At 37.8% G+C, this 27823-nt stretch overlaps 1 protein-coding gene across 5 annotated transcripts; it reads left to right on the top strand.

Moving 5' to 3' along the window:
• Positions 1-27066, top strand: TAAR1 (trace amine associated receptor 1). Of its 5 annotated transcripts, none has more exons than XM_046004247.1 (4): positions 1-159; positions 5489-5734; positions 10965-11127; positions 24310-27066. In XM_046004247.1, the coding sequence occupies exon 4, from the start codon at positions 24415-24417 to the stop codon at positions 25429-25431; it is 1017 nt and encodes a 338-aa protein (XP_045860203.1). In that variant the 5' UTR covers positions 1-159; positions 5489-5734; positions 10965-11127; positions 24310-24414; the 3' UTR covers positions 25432-27066. The 5 variants fall into 5 exon arrangements, with proteins under 5 accessions (XP_045860203.1, XP_045860204.1, XP_045860199.1 ...); XM_046004248.1 differs by lacking the exon at positions 24310-27066 and adding an exon at positions 11768-12099; XM_046004243.1 differs by lacking the exon at positions 5489-5734.
• Positions 27067-27823: the final 757 nt, after the last annotated feature.

A 27823-nucleotide genomic window follows, 5' to 3' on the forward strand; every position in this document is an offset into this window, starting at 1 on the left:
CCAGGTGCTGGGTAATAGGGCACGTATTGCATGGAGCACTGGGTGTGGTGCAAAAACAATGAATACTGTTACGCTGAAAATAAAAATTAAAAAAAAATTCCTTGAGAAACTGAGAGAAGACGGTGAACATAAAGAGTGGGAACTTTTCAGTCTTGGGAGGTAAGTTTAGAAGTATCAATGAATATGCTAACAGAAGGGTGAGCTCTTTTATACTCTTTCTATTTTGAAATTGGTTCCATATGGTGGTCTAGCCACAGAATTACAGCAAGAGCTCTTATCAGTGTTAATAGCTATTTAGTTATCAATACCTTCTAGAAACTTTGAACTCCGGCCAAGGCAAATAAGGTCCACCTGTCAGTATGGTTGTAGATTACCTAATAAAAAGTTAATGTTTGGACAATGTGCTTTGTAGACATGTTGACTGGATAAATTTTGAATTGAGTTATGAAAATATTAGTGTCCCAAAATACTCTTTTAACAGATTATGATGTTGATTTAACTGAAATTCATTGTGAACCAGATGACTTTTTTCTTTCCATCTATGATAAAATTTCATCTTGCTCTATCAAAGACAATTACTGAGAGTTTATTTGCTATTGCAATATGAGCAAAAATTGATTGAAAAACATGCCATTGTGTGTACCTAGTTCTAGGAAAATAGTTGTTGTAGAGATGGATTATAAAGGCATTATAGCAAGAAAATAAAATCTGATAGCCTGAAATTATTCCTTAAGTACATATATAATTTAATTTTAACTGAAATAAAAATGTGAAAGTTATTTTCAGATATTTTCAATAACAGTACACTGTAATGATGTTACTGATTAAGACAATTACAAATACTGTTTTGAAAAATGTTCTTTTTTTTAAAAGGTTTTATTTAATTGAGGAGAGAGAGAGAGAGAGAGAGCACTGAGCAGTGGGGAGGAGCAGAGGGAGAAGCAGGGAGCCTGATGAGGGACTCGATCCTGGGTCCTTGGGATCATGACCTCAGTTGAAGGCAGACGCTTAGCCAACTGAGCCATCCCGGTGCCCCCCTACCTTTTGAAAATGTTCTGAAATTACTATTTAGTATGTTATAATGTCATCTTGCTCAGCTTATAGTTAGTAAGATTCCCTTGTCCACCTATCCATAGATGGATGTTAGATGAAATTTTCATTAATGTAGTAATTATTTCAGTTTTTCCCTCTCCAGCTATTTGGAGGGTATTGGGAATAAACTAGAGACTTCACTTCACATAGTGATGGGCCCAGGTTCAGTAAGTTATTCTGCCTCCCCTTTCTTTTTTTTTTTTTTTTTTTTTAAATTTTTTTTTTTTCTTTTTTACAGATAGAGAGAGAGAGAGAGAGAGATTACAAGTAGGCAGAGCAGCAGCCAGAGAGGGGAGGAAGCAGGCTCCCCGCCAAGCAGAGAGCCCGATACGGGGCTCGATCCCAGAGACCCTGAGATCATGACCTGAGCTGAAGGCAGAGGCTTAACCCACTGAGCCACCCAGGCGCCCCCTGCCTCCCCTTTCTTTCTGCTCTCCTTCTCTTTTTCTCCCTCCTCCTTCACCAATGCTCTTTCCCCTCCATATTCTCATTATTTCTTGTTATTACTACTGACATTAACCAAGCTTAGGCTGCCCACTTGAGATGTTCACATTCTATCTTCAAGATGTGAAAGAAGTTTCCCAGCAGCACACTGTGGGAAATTCACTATTGTAAATTGTTGTCCTAGTTTATCCCCCTTCTCTGCCCCCATGGGGAAAACAAACAAAAGGACAAGAGAGTTGAAGTTACTTCATACTGGGTCATACTCCATTCTGGGGCCCTGCGGAGTAGAGATCCAGTATAAAAACCCAAATGTTGCCCTCTATAGGTCCAAGTGGCTATAATATCTGGGTCAGAGATTCAAGTTCAATAAGAAATTAACATTCAAGATGAGTGTCTTACGATAGGTTCAAAAAGAGAGAATATCCTTCCTGAAATGTATAAGCAAAATTCCCCCTGTATTCCATTGTTCTATTTGTGGTGCCAAGAGAATAGATACACAGACAATCCTCTAAGTCTCCTCCCTGTAATACTCATGAAAATATTCAGGGTTGGTGGCATCAATATGATTTTATTTATCAGTCAACTTCTTTTCTGAAAGAAGTTTTCAGAGATTTTACGAGACCTGCTAGCATTTGGTCTGTTCTCAGGGCTTTGAACTGAACACAATTTTTTAAAAAAAGATTTTATTTATTTATTTATTTGTCAGAGAGAGAAAGAGAGAGAGAGAGAGAGCACACAAGCAGGCAGAGTGGCAGACGGAGATGGAGAGAGAAGCAGGCTCCCTGCCAAGCAAGGAGTCCAGTGTGGGACTCCATCCCAGGACCCTGAGATCATGACCAGAGCCGAAGGTAGCAGCTTAACCAACTGAGCCACTCAGGTGTCCCTTGAACACAATTTTTGAAGTATCACTTTGCTTTTTAGCCTCCATACTACTATTAGTTTCCAGAACTATTGTTTATCAGTTTAGAAATTCCAGGGGATGTGCTAGGGCCTTAGGATATAAATGTTTCAGATATGCTGAGACACTTAGATATAAGTGGCCCCAGATACAATATTCAGCAATAATGTAGAGATCTGCATGAAGATTAGTTCTATAGTCACATGACTCCCAACTAGATTCCATGCCCAAGGATGGTGCATGTCTTTTTCTAGGCTAGTAAAAGGCATTGTTGTCATATCCTGTAATTAAACACTGTCTGCTAATACAGTTAAGAAACTGATAAAAATTTTTTGGAGGGGGAAGGGTTCTATTTCCTGTCTGGATCTCTAAACTGCAAGCTCTACAACTCAGTTGTGTCAAGGCCACCGGAAGTGAACAGGCTGTGGGAAATTGAATCACTTTAACGAAACTCACCGAAGACAATTTATAAATCAGACTGTTTCTAGGTGTCTGCATAATGGGAGAAGTAAAATAGTAGCAGAGAGAAATGGAACTTCAGATTGAGACCTGCCTTTGATTCCTCACTTTGCCTCCTGCTGTTCTGAGACCAAATTCCTTAGCCACCTTGAGAATCAGTCTTTTCTAAAGGTGACATGATAGCGCAGTGTCTGGCATACAGAAGGCACTCCATAAGGGATTGAGTGTTTATTATTAAGTCAGTTGGATACTCATATCAGAATATAGCATCTTTCACAAATCAAAACCTGCTTTGGAAACCAGAATACACTTAACCTCTGAACAACATGGGTTTGAACTGTGTGGGTCTGCTTACAGTCATACTGTTTTTTGGATAAATACACTACAGAACTATAATTGTATTTTCATTTATAATTTTATTCTTGTTTATAATTGTATTTTGTTATGGTTTTCGTAATAACATTTTCTTCTCTCTAACTTCCTTTATTGTAAGAACACAATGTATAATACATGTAATGTGCACAGTTAATCGACTGTGTTCTCAGTAAGACTTCCAGCCAAACAGTAGGCTATTAGAAGTTAAGTTTATGGAGAGTCAAAAGCTATATACAGATGACATGACAGTAGATTCTTATAATACATGTAGATACGCTTGCTAAAAATCATTTTAAAATGGTAGTACAAGGTGCCTGAGTAGCTCAGTTGGTTGAGTGACCGACTCCTGGTTTTCAGCTAAGGTCATGATCTCATGTGTTGTGGGATGGAGTCTTGCTTTGGGCTCCATGTTTAGTGGGGAGCCTGCTTGGGGATTCTCTCCTTCTGCCTCTCTCCCACATGCCTGCACACATGCTCTCTCTCTCTGTCTCTGAAATGAATAAAATAAATCTTTAAAAAATGATAGTAAATCATTGGAATACTTTCTGGAGTGGAGTGGAAAAATATTGTGGAATACTTTTCAGGACGCCATGATAGTTTGCTGAATTGGTTTTCTGTGCAATAGAAATGGTGCTGCCCAAATGACTATATGCATGGCCCATGTCAGGACATGTCTAGGACATGGCTATGTCCTAGACAATGCCAGGGCTCCACTATGATTTCAGGGGCTTGAAGCCACATTGCTTAAACCAAGATCTTTGTCCCATCTTCCCCAAATTCCTTAAGTTGAGACATTCTTTTATGCATTGAAGACCTGGTTTGCTTAAGTCCTTTCAATGGCAAGTGTCTCTGGGAATGGTTGTATTTGCTTTTGCTGTTGAAAACTTGCCATCACTGACCACCATTCACTGAAAAGATGAATTCTACAGTGGAAGGAAATGGGAGGGCATCTGAAAATAATGAAAGGTGGGAGGGCTTCATATAAATATCTTTGCTACATTTACTGTAAAAAATTGAGGGATGCTTAGGAAATAAGGCCCCCCACATCCGAAAAAATTCCTTAAGTCTAAGACATTTCTGGAATAGTTTCCAAGTCATGACCAGTTATGCCTATGGTAACCTTACAAAGACATTTATATAAATGATTTCTTGCTATGATGACATTGTTTACTCTTTATGTCAGTAGGCAATAGCCCCAAATATAAAATTCAAATGGAATTGTAAAGACTTTCCTTTTCCTTATTTTTGCCTCAATCAACTGATTTTTTTCCCCACTGCAAGTGCTATTTCTACCATAGTAGAAACGTGTATGTGTAGCAGAATGGAAAGAAGGATCTTACCAGTAAAATGGTTTTGAGTCCCCATCATTTTGCTTTGATCGATGATATGAAACCCTATAGTATCTTTTCTATAACCTTTTTTTTAAAAAAAGAATTTATTTATTTATTTGTCAGACAGAGATCACAAGTAGGCAGAGAGGCAGGCAGAGAGAGAGAGAGGAGGAAGCAGGCTCCCTGCTAAGCAGAGAGCCCGATGTAGGGCTCGATCCCAGGACCCTGGGATCATGACCTGAGCTGAAGGCAGAGGCTTTAACCCACTGAGCCACCCAGGTGCCCTATCTCTTCTGTAATCTATATCAGGGATCAGTAAACTCTTTCTTTCAGATAAAGTTTTATCAGACAGAGCCACACCTACTCATTTATGTATCATCTGAGTACTTTCATGTTACAGTGAGAGAACTGAATAGTTGCCACAACCCTAAGAGAGAGACAACCTCTATGACAACCCTAACCCACCTCAAAGCTTAAGGTATTTAGTATCTAGCTCTTTATGGAAACAATTTGTTGACTCCCTCACTTACATGGTAAGGAAAACTTCTATGAATCTAAAAGTGGATATTTCACTCCCTGCTTATGCATTTCATGACTTATGACCTTTTCTATGAATTTGATTCATTTATGGTGCTAGCTTGTTAAAGTACTCATCTTTTTCCATTATATTGGAAAGGAGTTCTTGTGCTAACTACATTCTACCTCAATACATCTGCTTTCGGTACATTTTTAATAGTTCGGAGCATTTAAAGTTATCTTCTTTGATACCTTGATTCCCTCTATGAGAACTGTCTTCAAATCTAACCCGAACTCTTCTTCCCACCTTATTACCTTCTTCCCACCTCTATTACCCAGAAGCTCTGTTCTCATAAGCTCACTTGTGTTAAAGGTCTATTCACGTTAGTGGGTATAATCTTCTGAGAACTTTACTTCATTCATTATTTACATTAACGTCACCATGGGAAATGTGAGATAAAGATACGGTTCCAATCAATTATTATAAGAAAATACAACAAAAGATATGATACTTGCATTTCAAAAGAAGATTTCCAGAGAGAACAACTTAATCCAAAGAAGCCACTGTAAAGAGGTGGTTTCAGATTCCCTTGCTCGTTACTGGGAAAGACGGCTCAAGGTAGGTATATTTGGTTTATGGGGCATTCAAATTATATCTCATCATTCTATCTAATTGCTTAGTATTCATGCGATATGTATTCATGGGATGTATAGAGGCCAGAGGACTGTAGAGTATCTAGCTTGAAAACTAGAAAGTACTGACCACACTTACAATAGGACAAAGCCAGTTTGAAAAGACTCCTTGAAACATGATTTTTGCAAAGTGAGCCATAGATGTAGAAGCTGAGAAACAAGAGTAGCCAGTAAAACCAACGGGTTTCATGGCAGTTCAGAACTAGAATGTAAACTCTTTTACCTTGAGGATAGGAACTCAGTCTTATTCATCATATTACAAACACTGAGTTCTGTGTCTGTCATGTAGCAGGTATGGTTGTCTCCTATGGCCTGTCTCCCTGGCTTGCAGTAGACGACCTTCTTGCTGTGTCCTCACAAGGTCTTGCACATCACTGGTGTCTCTGTGTGTCCAAACTCCTCTTCTCACAAAGACACTAGTTAGATCGCGCTGGGGCTTACCCTATCAGCTTCACTGTAATCTCGGACTTCCAGTTCCAAAATGATGAAAACACAAATGTCTGTTGTTAGGACTTAGAGCTCGGCCTGTGGCATTTGTTATGGCAACCCTAGCAAACTAACACCCTGGAAAGAAGAAGAAGAGCAAGGTGGGCCAGTTCTTATTTTTAATGCTCATCACTGCTTGAATTTCTGACCCCATCATGACCTTAGCCTGTGTCCGATCAAATTCCTCCCCTTTGGTCTGTCCTGGTGGCTGACAAATCCTTTCATGCTTATTCTAATCCAACTGATGTATTAATGCTTCTGCTGGGGGAACTACAACCAAGAATACCTCTCAATCCAGAAAATCACCCCACAAAGCTAGAAGAGAAAGAAAACAATTTTTGTTACCGAATAAGCATTGAACCAGAATGTGACGCACACCACGGGCCATCTGCTAATAAACGACGAAGACAGAACAAACTCTCACTCTTCTGTATAGCCAAGCAAATAACCCAGCCCACTGTGATGGCCAGTTTTATGTGTCATTTTATGGGTCAACTTGACTGGGCCATGAGGTGCCCAGACTTTTGGTAAAACGTTATTCTGAGTGTTTCTGTAGATATATTTTTGGATGAGATTAGCACTGAAATTGACAGACTGAGTAAAGCAGATTGTCCTGCCTAATGTGGGTGGGCTGCAACCAATCTGTTGAGGGAGTGAACAAAACTAAAAGGCTGACCCTCCCTGAGGAAGAAAAGATTCTTTCTGCCTGATGCTTTTGAATCAGGACAATGGCTTTTTTCTGCCTTGGACTCAGATGGAAACGTTGGTTCTTTCTGGATCTTGAGCCTGCTATCCTTTAGATTGAAACCACCCTATTGACTTCTCTGGAACTCCAACAGGCTGGATCCCCACCCTCTGCAGATCCTGAGCCTGGTCAGCCTTCATAACTGCATGACCCAACTTCCTATAATAAGTCTCTTTGCATATATATATATATATATATATATATATATATATATATGTAACCTATTGGTTCTGCTTCTCTGGAGAATGATGACTAATACATAGATTTTCTCAAGATAAACAATCACTAGTCCTCAAGTAAAAGCACTGACATCATTGTTTGTCCCGCAGAGTTCATCCTAAATTCACTTGGTCGTTGGGGTGACCATCTGTGTGAGCTAATTGACTTTAACCAAAGGAAAATTAAACTCTTTATGACAAGAGGTGGTCTTGCACGTTGGGAGTGAGGTGTCCACTGAGATTAGGTTCATCCCACAGAAACTGGGAGATAAGGATATTATCTTCCTTAATGATTACATTTCAAAGAGTCGGTTCTCAGGTCCTTGAGCAAGACATTCCTGGGTCATAAAGTTGGCAAGAGGATTATGAAGATTTAAAAAATATTTATATACATTTCAAAGAGAGGAAAACTTGTACATCTTCTAAAGTAAATGCTTTAAGAAAAGGGAGCAAGCATTGGGGGAGGCAGAGTCTCTTATTTTCAATAAGGAAAATTAAGCATCTGATTTTAAATTTATATTTGTCCTTCTCTGAACCTCCCATTCCTTCAAAATAATATTCTATTTTTCATCTTTCTTTCACTGTCACATGTCTCAAAAAGTTAATTTAATCCGGCCACCTCCCTTTTCTTAATCTCATGAATCTAGCTTTTCTCTGACCCTCTGACCCCTCCCCATGGCCCATAATACTGCATTGACATTGCTCCAAAATCACTAATGGCACTTTCTTTACCCTGTGGTCTTATCCTCAGTCCATGTGCTTATTTTGTCACTTAGCATTTTATACTGTGACTCCGTCTTAAATATTCTTTTTCCTCCCCTGTATTGTTTTATTTTTCTTCTCAATATCTAGAAGCATTTTCCACACATTTCCACCTTCCTCTCTCTTTCTGTCTCTGGGATTTTTTTAGTGCTCTATCACAGACAACTTCAACTGTGCCACAAGAATTATGCCTTCCAGGAGCGCCTGAGTGGCTCACATGGTTAAGCATCTGCCTTCAGCCCAGGTCATGATCCAGAATCCTGGAATGGAGCCCGGAGTCAGGAGTCAGGCTGTCTGCTCAGCAGGGAGCCTGCTTCTCCCACTCCCTTTGCTCCTCCTCCTGTTTGTGCTCGCTCTCTTGCTCTTGCTTTCTCTCTCAAATAAATAAATAAAATCTTAAAAAAAAAAAAGAATGATGCCTTCCGAATCATACTATGGGTTCTGACTCGTCTTGTGCTATACACATAAATATTCAACTAATCTGCTAGAAATCCCAGGCAGCCAACTGACCAGTCATTATTGAGCACACACTATGTGCCAGGTCCTGGGAACACAGCAGTAACAAAGCCTATATGGTCTCTGTCGTCATCTGTATGTAATCACGTAAGACGTGATTGTTACTGATTAAATGATTTTAATTGTCCACTATGAAAATGTTTTATTAAGATTAAATATGAAGTTCTCATGTATATTTCCCTATTTTAAATTTAGTCTGTTTGTAAAGTTCTCTGAGATCTTTCCTGATTCAGCTATATGTGACCACCTTTTTGGTAATCTTTCCAGGCTACCGAATGAGGTTTTTAGATCTCTTAGTTGCCCCCATAATTCAGCCTTTCTAGTTCAAGTCAGCACTTTCTCTATGATACTGTATCTGTTTGCACATCTAACTCACCATTAGCTGCATATTCCTAGAAGGAAGAATCATAATTACATTTTGTCTCACAAGCTTGCCATTCAGGGATTGTCAGCTAAATAAATGTTCGGTTTAAAAGAAAGAAAGTGACATAAAGAGAAAAGACTTGCAGAGCAGTTTTGTAATTAACACAAGTGAAATTATGAGAATTCCATATTCATGTAATACTTGGATTAAAAAACCTTTAAAACTGAATAATTAACTTAATTAGTAATTATCATCATTCAGCCAACAAATATCTATTGAGCAAGTGATTCGCAGGCACCATTTTAGGTGATGAGGAGACAGAATGAACAAAGCAGACGAGAGCTCTGGTTTTCTAGAGCATACTAAACTCCTCTACATGAGACATTGTGCTTGCTTGCAAAGAAAACTCACAAAATGACGTGTGTATGTATGATTCAGGCAAACCTGGAACTCATGTTTGGAAAGATGAGTGATATTTTCTATTTATTGTTATAAGAAGTGAGCTTGTATGTTATTTCTTGAACCAAGTTTAGTATCTGGAAGTTTCTGAAACAGGAGTTATATTCACCTGGTAAAATGTCAGTTTCAACTTGGTAAAGGGTAATTTTCATTTTCTGTTTCTTTGGTTTTGCTGTGGCAGCTTTTGTTAATGGCTCTTTATACCATAGGTGACCCATCGTGTCGTGTCAGTGTTTCTGCAAGATGGATCTCGGTGGCTTCTTTCAGAAACCAATTAACCCAATAATCTGTTGCCATGAAAATGCTGTATAACCAACTGCCCCAAAACTCAGTAGCTTAATAACAACTTATGTTCATGAGTCTGTGGGGTGAGCTAGGGTGGCTCTGCCATATGTTTCCTATCCCTATGACCCAATCTGTTCCACATGTCTCTCATCCTTTCGGACCAGCAGGCTACACTGGGGCCTGGTTTCATCATGGGAGGGGCACCGAAGACATTCATAAATATGGGAGTCCACCTCAAGACCAGGCTTAGAACTGGCACACTTTCATTTCTGTCTATATTCTTTTAGCCAAAAAGGAAAGTGGCAAAGCTGAAGTTTGAAGGACAGGGAAGAAACGTCCATTCTCAATGAAGCAAAGACATATGTGTAGATGCTAGGAGAGTGAAGAATTGAGAACAGTAATAGTCTATCATAATGATCTACGATTTCCTGTGGCAGAATAACAAATAGACATAGATGAGAAATTGCACTTGTGAAGCTAGTCATTTGGCTATTTTGAAGGATCTGGCTCCATGTGTGAGAGAGTCATTTTAGAAGTTTTATTTAGAGGAATTAAAATATTGAAGACCATCTCATCTCTAAATCAGTGTTTCTATAATTGTGATTAGTAACATTATTGGGATATAAATCCCAATTATTAAAAAAAAGAAAGTGGAAAATATCAGAGTGGTTGAATGAAGCGTATTTTTAATGAAAACATTTAATAAGCATAAATAAGCACATGTTTTAATGAAAACATTTGCTTCTGTTATGGATGCTTACCTGCATGTATATTGAGTCATAATGTAAAAGATTTTTCTTCCTATTGTGGTTAAAACAAAGTTCAGGAAAACCGTTGTTTTAATTTATTTTCTATCCACAGGATGTTATTGGGCTTAAATACATATTTAATGTAATTTAATATTAAATACATAATTGGCATAAATACATTATTGGGCTTAAATACATTAATTTTTCAAACTAGTCCCTTGGCAGGTAAAGTTACCTGTTTTGAAACTAAACTGCTTTTTTAGTGCTAGTTATTTCCTTTGTAAAGATGTCTGATGCAGGAGTACTTTTCTTTCAAATCCATCCACAATTAAGGCAGTTTTAATGGACATGTGTTTATATATATATGCTGTTAACACCCATGACTGTGGTTACTGGTGGCCCATGTTTGAGATTATTTTTAAAGTAATGGTAATATTTACTTTCTCTATTTAGCTTGTTCACTGCTAGCTTCCTGATGCCGGTTTAGAATACAAGCACCTCCCAGTTCCATGTATTAATACTATATTGTTACCTTGTTTCAGAAAGATTTATTATCAGCTTATCTTTTCCAGATTTTAATATTTGCGTCACTTGCCTATGTGAACTGTGGCCTTTTGGAGCACAGCAGTGGCTCTAGCCAGCAGCAGCCGTGCTGGGGACAGATGCAGTGGGTCTCCTCCCAAAGGCTGTTTCTTCTCTCAGTTCATCCACTCTTGTTAACTCTTGCTGGAGAAGGTAGGTCTCAATGCACTCAAAAGCCACACCAAAAAGCAGGGACTAGCCTGGGGGTCTAAGAGATCTTTTACTGAGAGAATCCTGAATACCATAAAAGTTATCCGTGGTTTGGTACTTACTCATACATTAAAATTTATGATTATTTAATAGAAAAGTTAACAAGGTTTCTATAACTTAGTTACTTAAAACCTGTGTTAGTAAGAGAAGCTAAAAAAATAGTAATATATCTTTAAATAGCTTGCTTTATACGTGCTTTTAAAATGTTTCACGTTTATGAAAATTTCACCTATGGAAACCTAGGAGACTTAAAGTTGAAACATGATTTCTTATCTCCTTTTTTTGTAAATGAAGAAGGGCATTCCTTCTGTGTATGTTGGCTAGTTTTAACATTACGAAAAGGAACTTCACAGAGATTTGTACAGGTTTTAAAATTAAATTATTTGTTATTGTTATTGTATACTAAACTACAGAACTAAAATCTTATTTGCACAAATATTATTTGGTGGGAAAAATCCTGGCCCATTGTTGAATGACTTCACTCTTTAGTGTCTTTTTGTGTCTACATGCCATATATTAGATTGACTAGTTTAAGAATCTTTTAGTATGATAACTTAAATCTGATACATATTATCTTATGCAGGTCTACACAGCAGAAAAACATTCAGGTATATTCTATTTACCTATTGATAATATTGCTGGAAATGGTTTTTTCTCTTTTCTGTCGAGCCATGTTGATGGGTAAGCAAACAAATGGAATTTGCCATGCTTCCTGTTTCTTCAAGATGGAAACAGATTTCTTCCAATGATGTTCCCCATCAAGACTCATGCCTTAAATACTTGAAAACATTATTTCTTTTGCCCCTTGACTCTTTCTCGCCTTTAAAATAAGTATTTTTGGGGTGCCTGTGTGGCTTAGTTGTTAAGCAACTGCCTTAGTTGTTAGCTGGCTTAGTTGTTAAGCAACTGCCTTCAGCTCAGATCAAGATCCCAGGATCCTGGGATCAAGCCCCTCATTGGGCTCCCTGCCCAGCCTGAAGCCTGTTTCTCTCTCTCCCACTTCCCCTGCTTGTATTCCCTCTCTTGTTGTGTCTCTCTCTCTTATTTTATTATTAAATAAATAAATAAAATCTTTAAAAAATAAGATAAAATGAGTTTTTTCCAGGGTGTCTGGATGGATGGCTCAGTGGTACTGGGCTCCCTGCTCAGCGGGGAGTCTGCTTCTCCCTCTTCCTCTGCTGCTCCCTGCTTGTGCTCTTTTGCTCGCTCTTGCTCTATCTCAAATAAATACATAAAATCTCAAAAAAATAAAGTAAGCATTTTTCAAAAATATTTTAGTATTTTAATAAGGAATACTGGGTAAATTACAGAGCTGCAAACATACTTTTGGAATAAAATTGTTATCAACTTTATTTCTAATTATATTTCTAAATTTATATAGAACAAAAACAGGATATGGGTTCAGTTCAGAAATTCAGCAAAAATTTAATTTTAATATAATGTTAAAATGGATCAATAACTCATATAGAGAATTATACAAGCACAAAAAGCACAAATTGTATAATTTGTTACCAGTTATTAACCAATAGTTTTTTTGAGTTTCACTAAACTTTCATTTAGAGCAATTCATAGACAATCCATTTAATTTTATTAAATGATTTTTTCTAGTTATGAAAGTGAAATATTCTCATAGTAGAAAACTTGGGATATGTAGAAATTAGGGAGAAGAAAGTAAAACTCACCTGTTATTTTGCCACCCAGGAAAAGTTTTGCTACAGTTTGATATTATTTCTCTTTTATGTTGTTGTTTAATTTTAATTTTTTTTTTGAATTTTAATCTTACCATCTCTGAATAAAGGATACTAAGCATTTGGAGTGCACCATTTCATACATACTCTCCATGCTTATACAAATGTGTGTGTGTGTCAGTATGTGTGTCTCTGTACATGGTATTTTAAAACATTTTGCAAATTCTTTTTTTTCTTACTTGACAAGATATCATGACATCTTCCTATATTTGTACGTTAAAAAACCCAACTCATTTAATTAACATCTTATTTTCTTAAGATTCATTATTTATTTATTTATTTGAGAGGTTGAGAGAGAGAGAATGAGTGGGGAAAGGGGCAGAGGAACAAGCAGACTCCCCATGGAGCAGGGATCCCACTGTGGGGCTTGTTCCCTGGACCCTGGGATCATGACCTGAGCCAAAGGCAGATGCTTAACCAACTGAGCCACCCAGATGCCCTAATTTAACATCTTATTGAACATACATCATGTCTACTGATATGTGTATGTCTGATGGAAGTTCAGACTATTTTAGTTTTTACTTCTGTTGCTGTTACAAAAACTACTGCTGGGTTGAACAACATAGGCATTTTAAACTTTAAAAAATACTGCTAGAGAAACTTGCCAAAATAAATGATTAGCTGTACATTTTGTCATCTTGTCAAGATGTTTAACTTGCTAGCCCCTTACCAACCTGATAAAAACTGGAGGACACTAAGATAGTTAAGACTTTAAGTTACAGAGTAACATTAAGTGTTTTCTTGAAATACATATTTTTCATTTCAAAAATCCTTATATAACCAGCATTATTTGTGTCCTATAATCATAATTTTTTTGATTTAAAATAAATCTTAATTTAGATAATATTACTCACCATTGTTGCTTTTATTAGTCATCTCTTGTTAATTAGAAATTTTGGGTTTGGTTTAATTTTTATACTGTTAGAGTATTTCCTAGAGTTTCTTAGAAGGTGGTTATAAATGTGTATTTGCTGTCTTTCTTTTGCCTTCCTATGACTACCATTTTGGCTGAATATAGGACTGTTGAGTTGCTATTTCCCGAAGAGTTTCTAAACTCATTCCACTGTCTTCTGGTTTCTAAAATTACAAATAAATCCTATGGTAGCCCAATCATCTTTCCTTCTTTGTTTTTTTTAAAGCAGCATTGTTGACATATAATTGATATGTAAAAAACTGTATACACTTAACACATATTACTTGAGAGTTTGGAGATATGCAAATTCCTGTAATACTATCACCACAATGAAAGAATTTCTAACTGGTTGGTTATAACATTTTCTTTCTTATCTTTGGAATCAGAGCTGGACTAAGTGCATGTGTCTTACTTTACAAGGGCCCCAGGAGGAACAGAAATGAGCTAATGAGCTCCTCAGCTCATTGTTTCATTCATTCAAGCCTTTATTCATTTTTGTTCTCAGTACATGTTCTAGACATTTCCCAGGCCCTGAGGCTATGGCAGTTACTAAAACAGCCCATTCCCTTATGACATACTAACCCCTCTTTGTTTTGGTTCATCTTGTTTCTTCCCTATTTATCCCCCTTGTCCATTCCTATTCCTTTCCTTCTGCCTATAATAACCTTTTAGTATCCATCTTTTTCATATTGATTTAAATAGATGTATAGTCTTGTAAAGGTTTCCTGATACCTTTTACACATTTCCTTAACATGTCTATACCATTCCTCTCAGATGTTTATTTATTTGATAAACGCTAGGCACAGGATGCTATGGTAACACTTTACGAATATTAACTCATTCCAGACTTATAACAGCCCAGGAACTAGATTTCCTTTTTTTTTTTTTTTTTTTTTTTTACTTTTTTACTTTTGTTTGCACAAGAAAACTGTAGCCCCAAGAGATTGGATAACCTGTCCAAAGGCAGAGAATGGGTGAATGGCCAGGCCTGCCTGGACTTGAAAGACACAGTGGACACTAGAGGCCACTCTTCAGCACTCAGCTCCAACTTCACAAATTCAAAACCCAACTCCTGATTTCCTTCGGTTCCTTGCTATTCTCCAACCACCATCTTTTCCATCTCAGTCAGTCAGGATCCCCCCCTTTCAAGCTGCTCAAACGAAAAGCCTTGCTATTTCCCTGGAAAACTTCCTCCCGAGCTCAATCATGTGTAAATCCTGCCTGCTGTACCTTCAAACATTTCCAAACTTGGCCACTCCTCTCCACACTCACCATGCCTGCTATGTTCAAACCAACATCTTCCCTCACCAGGGTGTAGTGGCAGCTTCTCTCACCTTCGTCCTTACCTTCTGCCTCTGTTCTCAGCACAGCAGTCAGGGTGCATCTGTCAGAACCTGTTAGATCATGTTGCTAGGTTCAAAACCCACCAGGAACTTCTTTTTTCACTCAAAGGCAAAGCTAAAATTCTTACTGGGACCTATAGGGCCCTACTCAGTGTAGTTTTGTACAGCATCCCTACTTTCCCCATCCCCTTTTCTCTGCCTTGCTAGCTCTGCTCCAACCACATTGACATCTTGTAATTTTGCAGACATACTAAAGCATGTTCCCATCTCAGGGCCTTTGAGCTGGCTGTCTCCTCTCCCTAGATTGCTCTTCCCCTACGTATCCATGTGGTTAGCTCCTCAGTTCCTTCAGGTATTTCATTCAGAGTCAGCTTCTTATTTAAGTTTTCCATGGCTCCCTTATCCTGAGGTTCAGTCCTCTCCCTAAACATTGCAACTTTCTCTTCTCTGCTTTATTTTTTCCCCTTAGCAAACACTACAATCTAACTTCTTATTTGTTGTTCACATTTATTGTCTATGTCCCCATACACACTGGAATGTAGGTTCCTCAAGGGGTAGGAAGTTTAGTTGTGTCTGTTCACCCAGGACCTAGAGTCTGACGGAGCGAAGTCATTCACTCCATATTTGTGGGAAAAAAAAAAAAGTGAATTTCTCTTTGTATTGTAGCTTAGCATGTGTGATACTCTTCCATTTGATCCCCAGGGTCAGTGATTTAGTCCTTAGCTGTGATTATTCTTTTTTATAAATTCTTTATGGATACCTGATATCATTTCTTTTGGTTGTAAAACCTTTTCTGTGTGCTAATTTGATGTTCTTGTGTGTTTTTACTAAATGTTTTTTTTAAAGTTCTCACTTTTCTGCCTCTAGAGTAGCCACCCACCTTTTCTAATTGACTTGACTCCTTTTGGTGGGCTACTGCTATTTTCTTAAATGAATTGTGAACTCTGAGAGGTCTTATCAGGGGTGTACACATTGTTGGCAGGCTAGGCTGTCAAAGTCTCTTGGGTGGAAGCTTTTCTCTCACTGGCAAGGCTGTTTACAATACTTGCTTCCAGTGTGTAAATGGTATTTTAGAGGTATTTTCCCTCAAACTTGCTTTTAAAAAATGTGTCTCTTCATCAATTGCATTTCAATTTTAAAGGAAGAACTATTTTATTGTATTATATATTTTAAAAGATTTTATATATTTATTTGAAAGAGAGTCAGAGAGAGTACAAGTAGGGGGAGCTGCAGAGGGAGAGAGAGAAGCAGACTCCCCTCTGAGAAAGGACCCCTCTCCCCAACATGGACATGGGGTTCGATCCCAGAGTCAGACGCTTAACTGACTGAGTCACACAGGTGCCCCTGCCAGAATTATTTTAAACTCAGTCCTCTGTTTGATTTGCAAAAAGCTAATTTTTAGTCTTTTTACAGCTTCATATCCAAATTCTTGAGATCCTAATTCTCATGACTTCCACAAGCAACTGATGTTTCTCAGCAAATATTTTTTTTTTTTTTTCAAAAAGAATACGGTAGAATGTTTTATGAACACTGGAATATAGTAAACCATCTTTCACAGTCCATAAGTACATTTCCTGTGTATAAAATTCTCTAGTTTCAAATTTTTCTCCTCATAGCTCTATATACTTGAGGTTAGCCTTATTTTTGTTCCTGTGAAAGTACATTATTTTGGGGTTTTGGATTTGTAGGAAGATACCAAATTATATTTACTGTATTATCAAGTTAAATTTTTAACTGTATTGATGGTGAATGAATATACTACTTACCAGGTAACTTTTTTTTTTTTTTTTAAGATTTTATTTCTTTATTTGACAGACAGAGATCACAAGCAGGCAGAGAGGCAGACAGAGAGAGGAGGAAGCAGGCTCCCTGCCAAGCAGAGAGCCCGATGCGGGGCTCAAACCCAGGATCCTGGGATCAGGACCTGAGCTGAAGGCAAAGGCTTTAACCCACTGAGCCACCCAGGCGCCCCTACTTACCAGGTAACTTTAAAGAGAGAAGAAAGTGAGCTATCCTGGCAAATGTCAGCCATCTTAATTTCTCCAGAAACTCTGACAGGGACACACAGCCTCTGACCACAATCTCACGCAGGGTGGGGTCTTGCTAGATTAGAAAGTTTAGGCGTGTTACACCCTCTGCTCTTTTAATGGGGCCTTGAAAACACTTTCAGAAGATCTAATTCTAAGCATTATTTTTCCGTTTTAGGGCTGGTTAATAACATCCTGCTTTCTTGGTTCTGGAACCAAATGCAGGATCAGCAAGTTTGTGGTCCCATCTATTTGGAGAGGGCAATTATGGTCTCTAAACAGACTTGAGGACTATTTACTGGATTCACACAGATTGTATGGCTTTTTCCTAGCATACTTTAAATCCTTTATCTCCTTTGAGCATCACAGACTCATTAACTCAACTGGTGGCATTGGGTGACAGTGTTTTTTTATGACACTCAATGGTCACATACTGGTCAAGCAAGAATCATCTGAAACTTTGAAAGTTTAACAAAAGTTTGAGTACAATAGTTTACGTAGGACCATACAATTTTTTATAACATTATCTAGGAGCAGTAAAACAACCATAAGACAACAATCTATTTGGGTTAAAACAAAGTTTAGTTGCAATTTTAGGTCCATATTACTTTTAAATTCCCTCCCTCAAATCAGTCAGGGTATTATACACTTCAGAGATTTTCTTATAAAAAGCAAATACAGAATATCCATGGAAAGTTCTAGAACAAAAAATGAAATCCTGAGTTATAATCTTTCATTTCTCTAACCCTCATTTTATATTATGTGCTAACTACAAAGTCACCACCTAGAGGAAACACAAAGTCGGTGAAAAAATCTGAACAAGCCAACAAGGCATTGACATTCTTGCTTCTATCTGGTTCAAGGACAGTTGTTTATTCTTAGTTTCCTTTAAGGTATCAAGTGGTCTTGGGCTTGAATTCCCCATAGTTTAATTGCTCTGTTTCCTGCTAGGAAACTGCTTTTGCTTTTCTATCTGGCTTTGTGTGTTTGGGTAAGGACACACCAGAAGGTTCTGCACTGTTGCAGCTCCAGGCCATTCTACTGTTGTTTACCTTGAATAACTGCCAGTTTCCTTGGGTTAAGGGGTGGAAGATCTTGATGTCTCCCTAAATGTACTTTGGAGCTCAGGTGACTTTCTCCTGTAGGGTTGTGACTGCTGAGAAATTCCTCATCTGGGCTTGTGTGGCTTCTGCCTCTCCCTGGTTCTGTTCACGTGGACAGCCCTAATTGCTGTTTTAAAAGCTATGACTTTGGAGGTGGGCCTGGTGGCGCCCCATGTCCCCAACCTCGCCTTCTCCGCAGCTCCGCTGTAGGTGCCGGACGCCAAAGTACCAGGCCTGGGAGGCGTTCAGCAGCGCCGGCCCTACAAAGGCGTGTGTGGTCTCAAAAACTAGCATTCTGATGGCGGAGTTCGTGTGTTAAAGTTAACAGGTGATTTCGTTTGTTTGGTGCAAAGAACAGACCAAGCCCGAGTCGTACAAAAGATTGAGAAATTCCACCGTCAACTAATGCGACTTCTGGGAACCGAGGAACACTGCGCTGTTGCCATGGAAACGGACTGAAGGGTTTGAAATGAAGATCCTCAAGTTCTTAGGAAGTAAATATCTTTTGAATCTGAAAAAGCGTTGTGAAAGAGAATACTTCATGTAACTAAGTGGACTCTTCAGAAGCCGGGAGGTCTTTTTTTATACTTCGTTTCTTAATGTTTACTTTAGAGAGCTAGGAATGTAAATGTTGTCAGATAGAAAGCCTTTATTTATTTTTGGAACTTGAATACGAAATGCATCTGTGTTTGGAAACCTTTTGCAGTTTCATGTTGGGCAAAAGACTTAATTATTCTCTGACCAATTTGTATCAGTAATCTGAAAATGATGTATCAATAGAAGGCAATTTTTCTTTAAAACAACAACAACAACAACAACAACAACAAAAACCTATGACTTTATCCTCTGTGCTCCATGATTACCTTTTCAAGGAGCCCTGTGGGTCCCCTTTCTTGACTTTATAACTAATTATTACAGCTGATGGCAAACAGAATGAGTTTCTCCTCTGCTTAACATCGTCTGTGGAACACTTTCCACACCGTCCACAGAATGGATTCATATTCTTTACCTTTTCTGAAAGAATGGTGAGGAAGGAACCAATCCTCTCCTTGGCTTTGAAGCTAGGTACTCAAGTCAAGACTCTAGAATTAAACTAGAAAGGCAGGGAAAAAAGAAAAGAATCAGGGAAACCAGTCAGGAGGCTACTAACTTGACAGTGGTTAGTGGCTGGAACCATGAGAACTGGTCCGATTATGGATATATTTTCAATGAAGTGTCAAGATACTTACTGATGGATTAGCTATATTATTGAGTGTGAGAGAGAGTAGTCAATAATTACTTCAAGGTTTAGGACTGAGGATTTGCAAGAACGGAGCTGCCATTTTTTGAGATGTGTGGAAAGGAAAGGGAGCTGGACACATGTTGTGGAGAAGACTGAAGGCTTTAAATATAGTAAATGGTGATATTCTCTAGACAGCAGGAAATGATTATCCAGAGTGTGGGGTTGGGGAAGGTCATGGCTGGAGTTATTCATTTGAGACTCTTCAGCATATAGATTAATTTAAGGCCAGAAGACTGTAAGAAATCACCTAGGGAGCGGACCTCAGTAGAGAAGAGAACCAAGGACAGCCTCAGGGCAAGTGAATTGAAGAACTGGCAATGGAAACTGAAAGGAGTAGCCATTGAATTCAGAGCTGCAAAGGAAGGGATTGTTTCAAGAAGCATCTAGGGTATTGTCCTTTCTGATGGAGGCATAATACTCCATTGTGTATATGGACCACATCTTCCTTATCCATTCATCCGTTGAAGGGCATCTTGGTTCTTTCCACAGTTTGGCGACCGTAGCCATTGCTGCAATAAACATTGGGGTACAGATGGCCCTTCTTTTCACTACATCTGTATCTTTGGGGTAAATACCCAGCAGTGCAATTGCAGGGTCATAGGGAAGCTCTATTTTTAATTTCTTCAGGAATCTCCACACTGTTCTCCAAAGTGGCTGCACTAACTTGCATTCCCACCAGCAGTGTAAGAGGGTTCCCCTTTCTCCACATCCTCTCCAGCACACGTTGTTTCCTGTCTTGCTAATTTTGGCCATTCTAACTGGTGTTAGGTGGTATCTCAATGTTGTTTTAATTTGAATCTCCCTGATGGCTAGTGATGATGAACATTTTTTCATGTGTCTGATAGCCATTTGTATGTCTTCGTTGGAGAAGTGTCTGTTCATATCTTCTGCCCATTTTTTGATATGATTATCTGTTTTGTGTGTGTTGAGTTTGGCATAACAAATAACATGGAGGATATGGGGAGATGGAGAGGAGAGGGAGTTGAGGGAAACTGGAAGGGGAGATGAACCATGAGAGACTATGGACTCTGAAAAACAACCAGAGGGTTATGAAGGGGCGGCGGGGGTGGGGGGGGTGGGGTGGGGTGGGAGGTTGAGGAACCAGGTGGTGGGTAATAGGGAGGGCACGTACTGCATGGAGCACTGGGTGTGATGCCAAAACAATGAACACTGTTATGCTGTAAATAAACAAATAAAAATAAATAAATAAATAAATTTTAAAAAATAAAAATAAAAAAAATAAAACTAAAAAAAAAAAAAAAGAAGCATCTAGGGGGTCAAGCAAGAAGAAGCCTGAGAATTTAGCACTGGGGTTAGTAACCTAGGACAACAAGATTAAAAAACAGTTTTGGGCTCTTGGCCTTAGTGCCATCTTCTTGGAAACCTCTGCACCATGAAAGCCAAGCAGAGGAAGCAGCACAAGCACAGGTTGAAGGCTAAAAGTAGGAAGATGGAGCAGAGGACCAAGTAAAGCTCCAGCTTGTCCACCCGTGGAAGCCACAGGAGCAGAAATAAAGAAAGCCAGAAGCCAGAGACACTGGTACTAATTTGTGGACTGCATGCCTACTGTCTAGAACTTGATTCAGGGGATTCAGAACATACATTGCCATCTGATCACAATGATCACCTTTGAGAGACGCATGTCTCTCATACCAAAACAGTCCCTTTTGGTCCTTTGCCCTGGACCTGTGACTTTCTGGACTAATTCTCTTTTCATTTGTGCCTGAATGTAACACATGTACAATAAACCATCTCTTCTACTGCCTTAGCTGAAAAACAAAAACCTGTTTTGGTAGAGTGTTGACAAAAGTCTGTTAGAGCTAGAGCGTATTCAAAAGGCTAGTAGATGAATGAAAGACAGTGTAAATGACTCTTTCAAAGAGGTTTTGTTTTTTCCTTTCTCATAAAGTGGAAGTAAAAGGGGATCTTCTGAAGATGTGAAATTAAAAATCATTCTTTTTGAGGAATTTATTGTTTTTATGGAAGAGTACTACATATTTGAAGGGATTGGAGGAGAGGTGTTTTAAATTTATTAAAATATGCATTTTCATAGCTTGATATTTTATTTATTTTTATTCTTCCCAGTTCCAATTATGGGTACATTTAAATTTTTATGTAATCTTGATCTAAACTGTCAGCTCAGAGGCAATGGGAGGAAATGAAAAGGAAGGCAGACTCTGGGAATATTCTAAGACTTTGCTATTTTCTAGCATTTCAACACTGTGCAGGTATTTATTGAGTGCCAGAAATTCCCATTCTTCTTCCAAATTCTCTCTCCTTCTCTTCATATACACTCATACATACATATGTATTTATACATACCATATATATATACACATATACATATATATATTTCAAAATATATTGAAAATTCCAGAATTTAGTTGAGAATTACAGAATCATATAGAAACAGGGGGGATTTTTCAAAAAGATTTATTTTCAGAGAGACAAAGAAAGAGAGTGTACACTCCAGTGGAGGAGGGGACAGAGGAAGAGAGAGAAGGGGAGAAACAGACTTGGGTTGGGGGGGAGGGTCTCAAACTCATGATCCTGAGATCCTGACCTGAGCTTAAATCAAGAGGCTCATGCTTAACTGACTATGTCACCCAGGCACCCCCAAAGGGGATTTTTTTTTTGAGATTTCTTTCTTTTTTTTAATTTCTTTTCAGCGTAACAGTATTCATTGTTTTTGTACCACACCCAGTGCTCCATGCAATACATGCCCTCCCTAATACCCACCACCTTGTTCCCCCAACCTCCCACCCCCGGTCCCTTCAAGACCCTCAGGTTGTTTTTCAGAGTCCATAGTCCCTCATGGTTCACCTCCCCTTCCAATTTCCCTCAACTCCCTTCTCCTCTCCATCTCCCCATGTCCTCCATGTTATTTGTTATGCTCCACAAATAACTGAAACCATATGATACTTGACTCTCTCTGCTTGACTTATTTCACTCAGCATAATCTCTTCCAGTCCCGTCCATGTTGCTACAGAAGTTGGGTATTCATCCTTTCTGATGGAGGCATAATACTCCATCCTGTATATGGACCACATCTTCCTTATCCATTCATCTGTTGAAGGGCATCTTGGTTCTTTCCACAGTTTGGCGACCGTGGCCATTGCTGCTATAAACTTTGGGGTACAGATGGCTCTTCTTTTCACTATATCTGTATCTTTGGGGTAAATACCCAGTAGTGCAATTGCAGGGTCATAGGGAAGCTCTATTTTTAATTTCTTGAGGAATTGCCACACTGTTCTCCAAAGTGGCTGCACCAACTTGCATTCTCACCAAGAGTGTAAGAGGGTTCCCCTTTCTCCACATCCTCTCCAACACACGTTGTTTCCTGTCTTGCTAATTTTGGCCATTCTAACTGGTGTAATGTGGTATCAAAGGGGATATTTTTAAACTAGCTCTCATGGAGCCTTGGGTTCTTTAATGGGCGTGAGGAGGAAGAAGGTGCCATCTCTGTTTTAACCAGATTTTACTTTGGTTTTAAAATTGGGAATGAATGAAAAAAAAAAAAGTTTAATGGGCTTCAGAGCTTTAAGAAAAAAAAAAAAAAAAAAGAGCTCCAGTGCCATGCCCATAGCACACACTGAAGCTCAGGTTCCCAGGGTTCTCACCTCAGCCATCTTCTTCCTGTGCCACATCATGTCTTTACCAAAGACTTTGGTCTGTGTATTTAAAATCCTTAGTAACTGAGACCACCATATCACACTTCATTAATAGGTATCACTTTTCAAGAGATCTTTTGTTCTTATATGAAAGTTTAAAGTTTAATGAAAATAATTAAATTTTAATTAATTAATTTAATCAATTATTTATTAATTTAATAGATCATTAATTGATTTAATTAATTAATTAACAAATTAAATTAATTAATTTAATTAATTAAAAATAATTAATCTGAATTGATCCTTTCTGCTGTGGGAAAAAAGTGTGGATCTTTTCTGCCACAGAAAGAAAATGTGGATTAACAAAAAAGAAACTATACTAGTAATTGAGACCTCAGGTCTTATTCTACCTTCAGTGGTTTCATGAATGAAAGCTCAAATTCTTGCCAGTATAATTACACTAACAAAACATGTTGTAACTTTCTTATAAGGAAAAATGTTTACATTGTAGTTGCAAAAATGTTAAATGAAGTAATGCTTGGAATATATGCATAAGTGCTTTGCAAACTAGAAGTTTCTTTCCATTTCAGTTAATTAGAAAATAAGAAATATCTTATATGTTGTCAAGTACAAAAGCATTCACTAGCAGATATTATTGTGTACAAGAGATGCATTTAAAATATTTCAATATTCCTCTTGAACATATTTGAATTCTAAAATTTCTGGCAATTTATATGTACCCTTTAGAATATAAACTTTCCCCACAAGACTTTCCTTTGAACAAAGACTATTTCCATAGATTGAAGCATATGAAAAATTCATCATTTGACCTTCTCTGACCTAAAAAAGTGTCAGTTTCATGTATTTCAATCTAGTAATTCAACTTTTCATTTCTAGTACCATTATCCAACAAGGAGACGTTAAAAAAAGTTATTGAACTGACCTATGGAACTAAATTTAGGAATAAATGCTTTTTCTAAAATAACAATTTTTCAGCAAGAAGTAATAGTGAGTATGCTAGAAGTGAAAAGAATCAAATTTTCAATGATTCTCTCCCTCTCTCTCTCTCTTTTTTTTCTTCCCGGATTTCTGGAATAGGTATATGGAAGTAAAGGAAGGAACCCAAACCTGATTATGGATTTCAAAGAAAGATTCCTCAATACACAAAGGAAGAAATAATCTGGTAGAAAACCCTCAGGAACAATGTCTTTTTGCCACAATATAATTAATATTTCCTGTGTGAAAAGCAGCAGGTCGAATGATGTCCGTGCTTCTCTGTATAGTTTAATGGTGCTCATAATTCTGACCACACTCATTGGCAATCTGATAGTCATTATTTCCATATCACACTTCAAGCAACTTCATACCCCAACTAATTGGCTCATTCATTCCATGGCCACTGTGGACTTTCTGCTGGGGTGCCTGGTCATGCCCTATAGCATGGTCAGATCTGTTGAGCATGGCTGGTACTTTGGAGAAGTCTTCTGTAAAATTCACACCAGCACTGACATTATGCTGAGCTCAGCATCCATTTTCCACTTGTCCTTCATTTCCATTGACCGCTACTATGCTGTGTGTGATCCATTGAGATACAAAGCCAAAATCAGTATCTTGGTTATCTTTGCGATGATCTTCATTAGTTGGAGTGTTCCTGCTCTTTTTGCATTTGGAATGATTTTTCTGGAGCTAAACTTCAAAGGAGCTGAAGAGATGTATTATAAATACATTCACTGCATAGGGGGTTGCTCCGTCTTCTTTAGCAAAACATCTGGAGTACTGGCCTTTATGACTTCTTTCTATATACCTGGATCTATTATGTTGTGTGTCTATTCCAGAATATATTTCATAGCTCAGAGACAGGCAAAATCAATTCATGATGCAAATCAGAAGTTTCAGATTGGATTGGAAGAAAAAAATGGAATGTTACAAAGCAAAGAAAGGAAAGCTGCAAAGACTTTAGGGATTGTGATGGGAGTTTTCCTAATATGCTGGTGTCCTTTCTTTGTCTGCATGGTCACGGATCCTTTCCTGGACTATAGCATTCCACCCACATTGAATGATGCATTGATTTGGTTTGGGTACTTGAACTCTACGTTCAATCCAATGGTTTATGCTTTTTTCTATCCTTGGTTCAGAAAAGCACTGAAGTTGATTCTATTTGGTAAGATTTTCCAAAAAGATTCATGTAGGTACAAACTATTTTTAGAATCACATCCATAGAATTATTATATTTACTGCTTACTGTTTTGCAAAACAGGTGGTGATCATATTTATGATCACAACATAATCAACCACATGGACCAATTGCAGGGCTTTTATCAATTATTTGGACCGAAGAACATATAATAAGATAGAATTCCTACATTCCGCTTCCTGTTTGAGATGTAATAGATGTGATCTTTGCCATTCTTACTATCCACACGGAAGCTTTGCGAGTCCAGAATTGGAGGCGTTACATGAAAGAATTTTCCAGGCCTTACATGAACTGCGATGAAATTGCCAGAAATACCTTACTCATCTGTTCAGGGAATGCATTTGGTAATGCAAATTGGAATGACTTTGTCATTCATTTTCTTGACTATAAATGTCTTTTTGTAAAATCAAAGAAGGTACACATTAAATGTTATTGAATAATTTTTATACATGATTTGCCATTTTTCATGAATCCTTATTAATATATATTCCAATTTTTAAATATCTTAATTCTCATCTTTTTATAATAGGTTTTCTTGATTCTCAGAAAAGTTGCAAAAAATCAGGAAATAAAGAAAAAATAAAAATAAAAAATCATACAGAAACGAAATGAAAATAAAGTTATCACTCATAGCTTGTCTTCTGAAAGAACTATATCATTTAAAATTCTTAAAAACATAATATTTTGGTGACTGTATAATGTTACATTGTGTGAATCTACAAAGATTTTTTTTTCCCCCAAAATGAGGGGCTTGAACTCATGGCCCTGAGATCAAGGCCAGAGCTAAAATCAAGAGTTAGATATTTAACTGACTGAGCCAACCAGGCACCTCCAAAGATTTTTTTTTTAACCATTTCCCTATTGTTGACCACTTAGATTTCAATTCCTTTTTTTTTTTTAATGATAGAAATTAAACCAAATTTCTGTCTGTTACTTGCTATTGAAGGTTATAAAAGTGTCTGGAAGGATTTTACCATAGTTCAAGGGTGCGCCTGGTATGACAGGACTCAAAATACAAGTTCTGTGAAGTAAAGCAAATTCACTTTTTGGACTCTCGGCTGCACTGAAAGAGAAGCAGCCACCAGTGCAGATAAACATGAAGGATGAACACGAGGTATAATCAGAATAGACATGCCATACCTATTAAGATGGCATATACAAAAAGACAAAGAGGAGTAAATGGTGGTTTCAAGTAAGATTCATGATTATAAGCATTGATTTCCAATTGTACTGCTTCTCATACAGACTTCATGTAGTCTGTTGCATGTTGAGTAGCCCTAGTGATTTGGATTTATTTATTTAATAACAATGACTTAGGTTCATGAGTAGATTAAGTTAAGGCAGCTAATTTTAAATGAAATTACAGAGCAATTTCCTGCATCCAAGTTTCTGTTCACAGACTGGATGATCTCTGAGGATATGTTAAATCCTTCCATTGCTCACGGTCTGTTTCAGGACTGTGTATTACGTTTTATCCATCTGAATAATGTTCTGGGACATTTACCTTTTCATTTAATTTGAAGTAAGACAAATTGTTGCTAATTACTCCTAGTGTCAAAAACTATCTTGACTTTTTTTCACCCATGAGATCACTTTGTCAGATTTTTAAAAATGAACAAAAGGGGTACCTGGGTGGCCCAGTTGGTTAAGCATTTGACTTAGGCTCAAGTCATGATCCCAGAGTCCTGGGATTGAGACCTCCATGTTGGGCTCCCTGCTCAGCTGGGAGTCTGCTTCTCCATCACCCTCTGTTCCTCCCCCTGTTCATGCTCTCTTGTTTGCTCACTCTCTCAAATAAATCAATAAAATCTTTTTTTTTTTTTTTTAAAGGAGCATAAGTCTTTAGACAGCTGTCTGTACCTTACAGCAAGTTTCTATGGTGTTCTTCATTTGCTCCCACATGTTCCTCTCAAAATTATTCCCAGCCATCTGTTCTTTTGCATATGTGTGTTTTACCTATTGTGAGTAAATCTTTTTAAAAACACTGTATTTTCTATGTAACCATTAGTGCCGGCATACAATAAAATCTATTTTACATCTCCAGTTGATTTGTTTGGACTTTCATTCCATGTAGCTATATTTTCCTCAAACAATGCTAAGTTTTATCTCCTTTCCAATAATTGATTCTTATTTATATTCTCTGCTGTACTGTACTAGTCTGAATTTCTAGAGTAATAGTGATAGTGGTGATAAGAGTCATCCTTGTCTTATGTCTATTTTAAATTACTATTCAGGTTTTACTATTGATTCCACATTTTTCTTGGGACAAGTTCATGACTCAGATAATTTTACCTTTTTTTACTCAATACTGTAGCCCTATAGCCTGTCTTTTTTGATAACTTCTGTTTTTAATGCTCACAATAAGAGATAACCCATAACCCACTCTCTTAGCACAATAAAAAGACAGGCTCACTTTGT

The sequence above is a fragment of the Meles meles genome, chromosome 5 (genome assembly GCF_922984935.1).
Source record: "Meles meles chromosome 5, mMelMel3.1 paternal haplotype, whole genome shotgun sequence".
Taxonomy (NCBI): Eukaryota; Metazoa; Chordata; class Mammalia; order Carnivora; family Mustelidae; genus Meles; species Meles meles.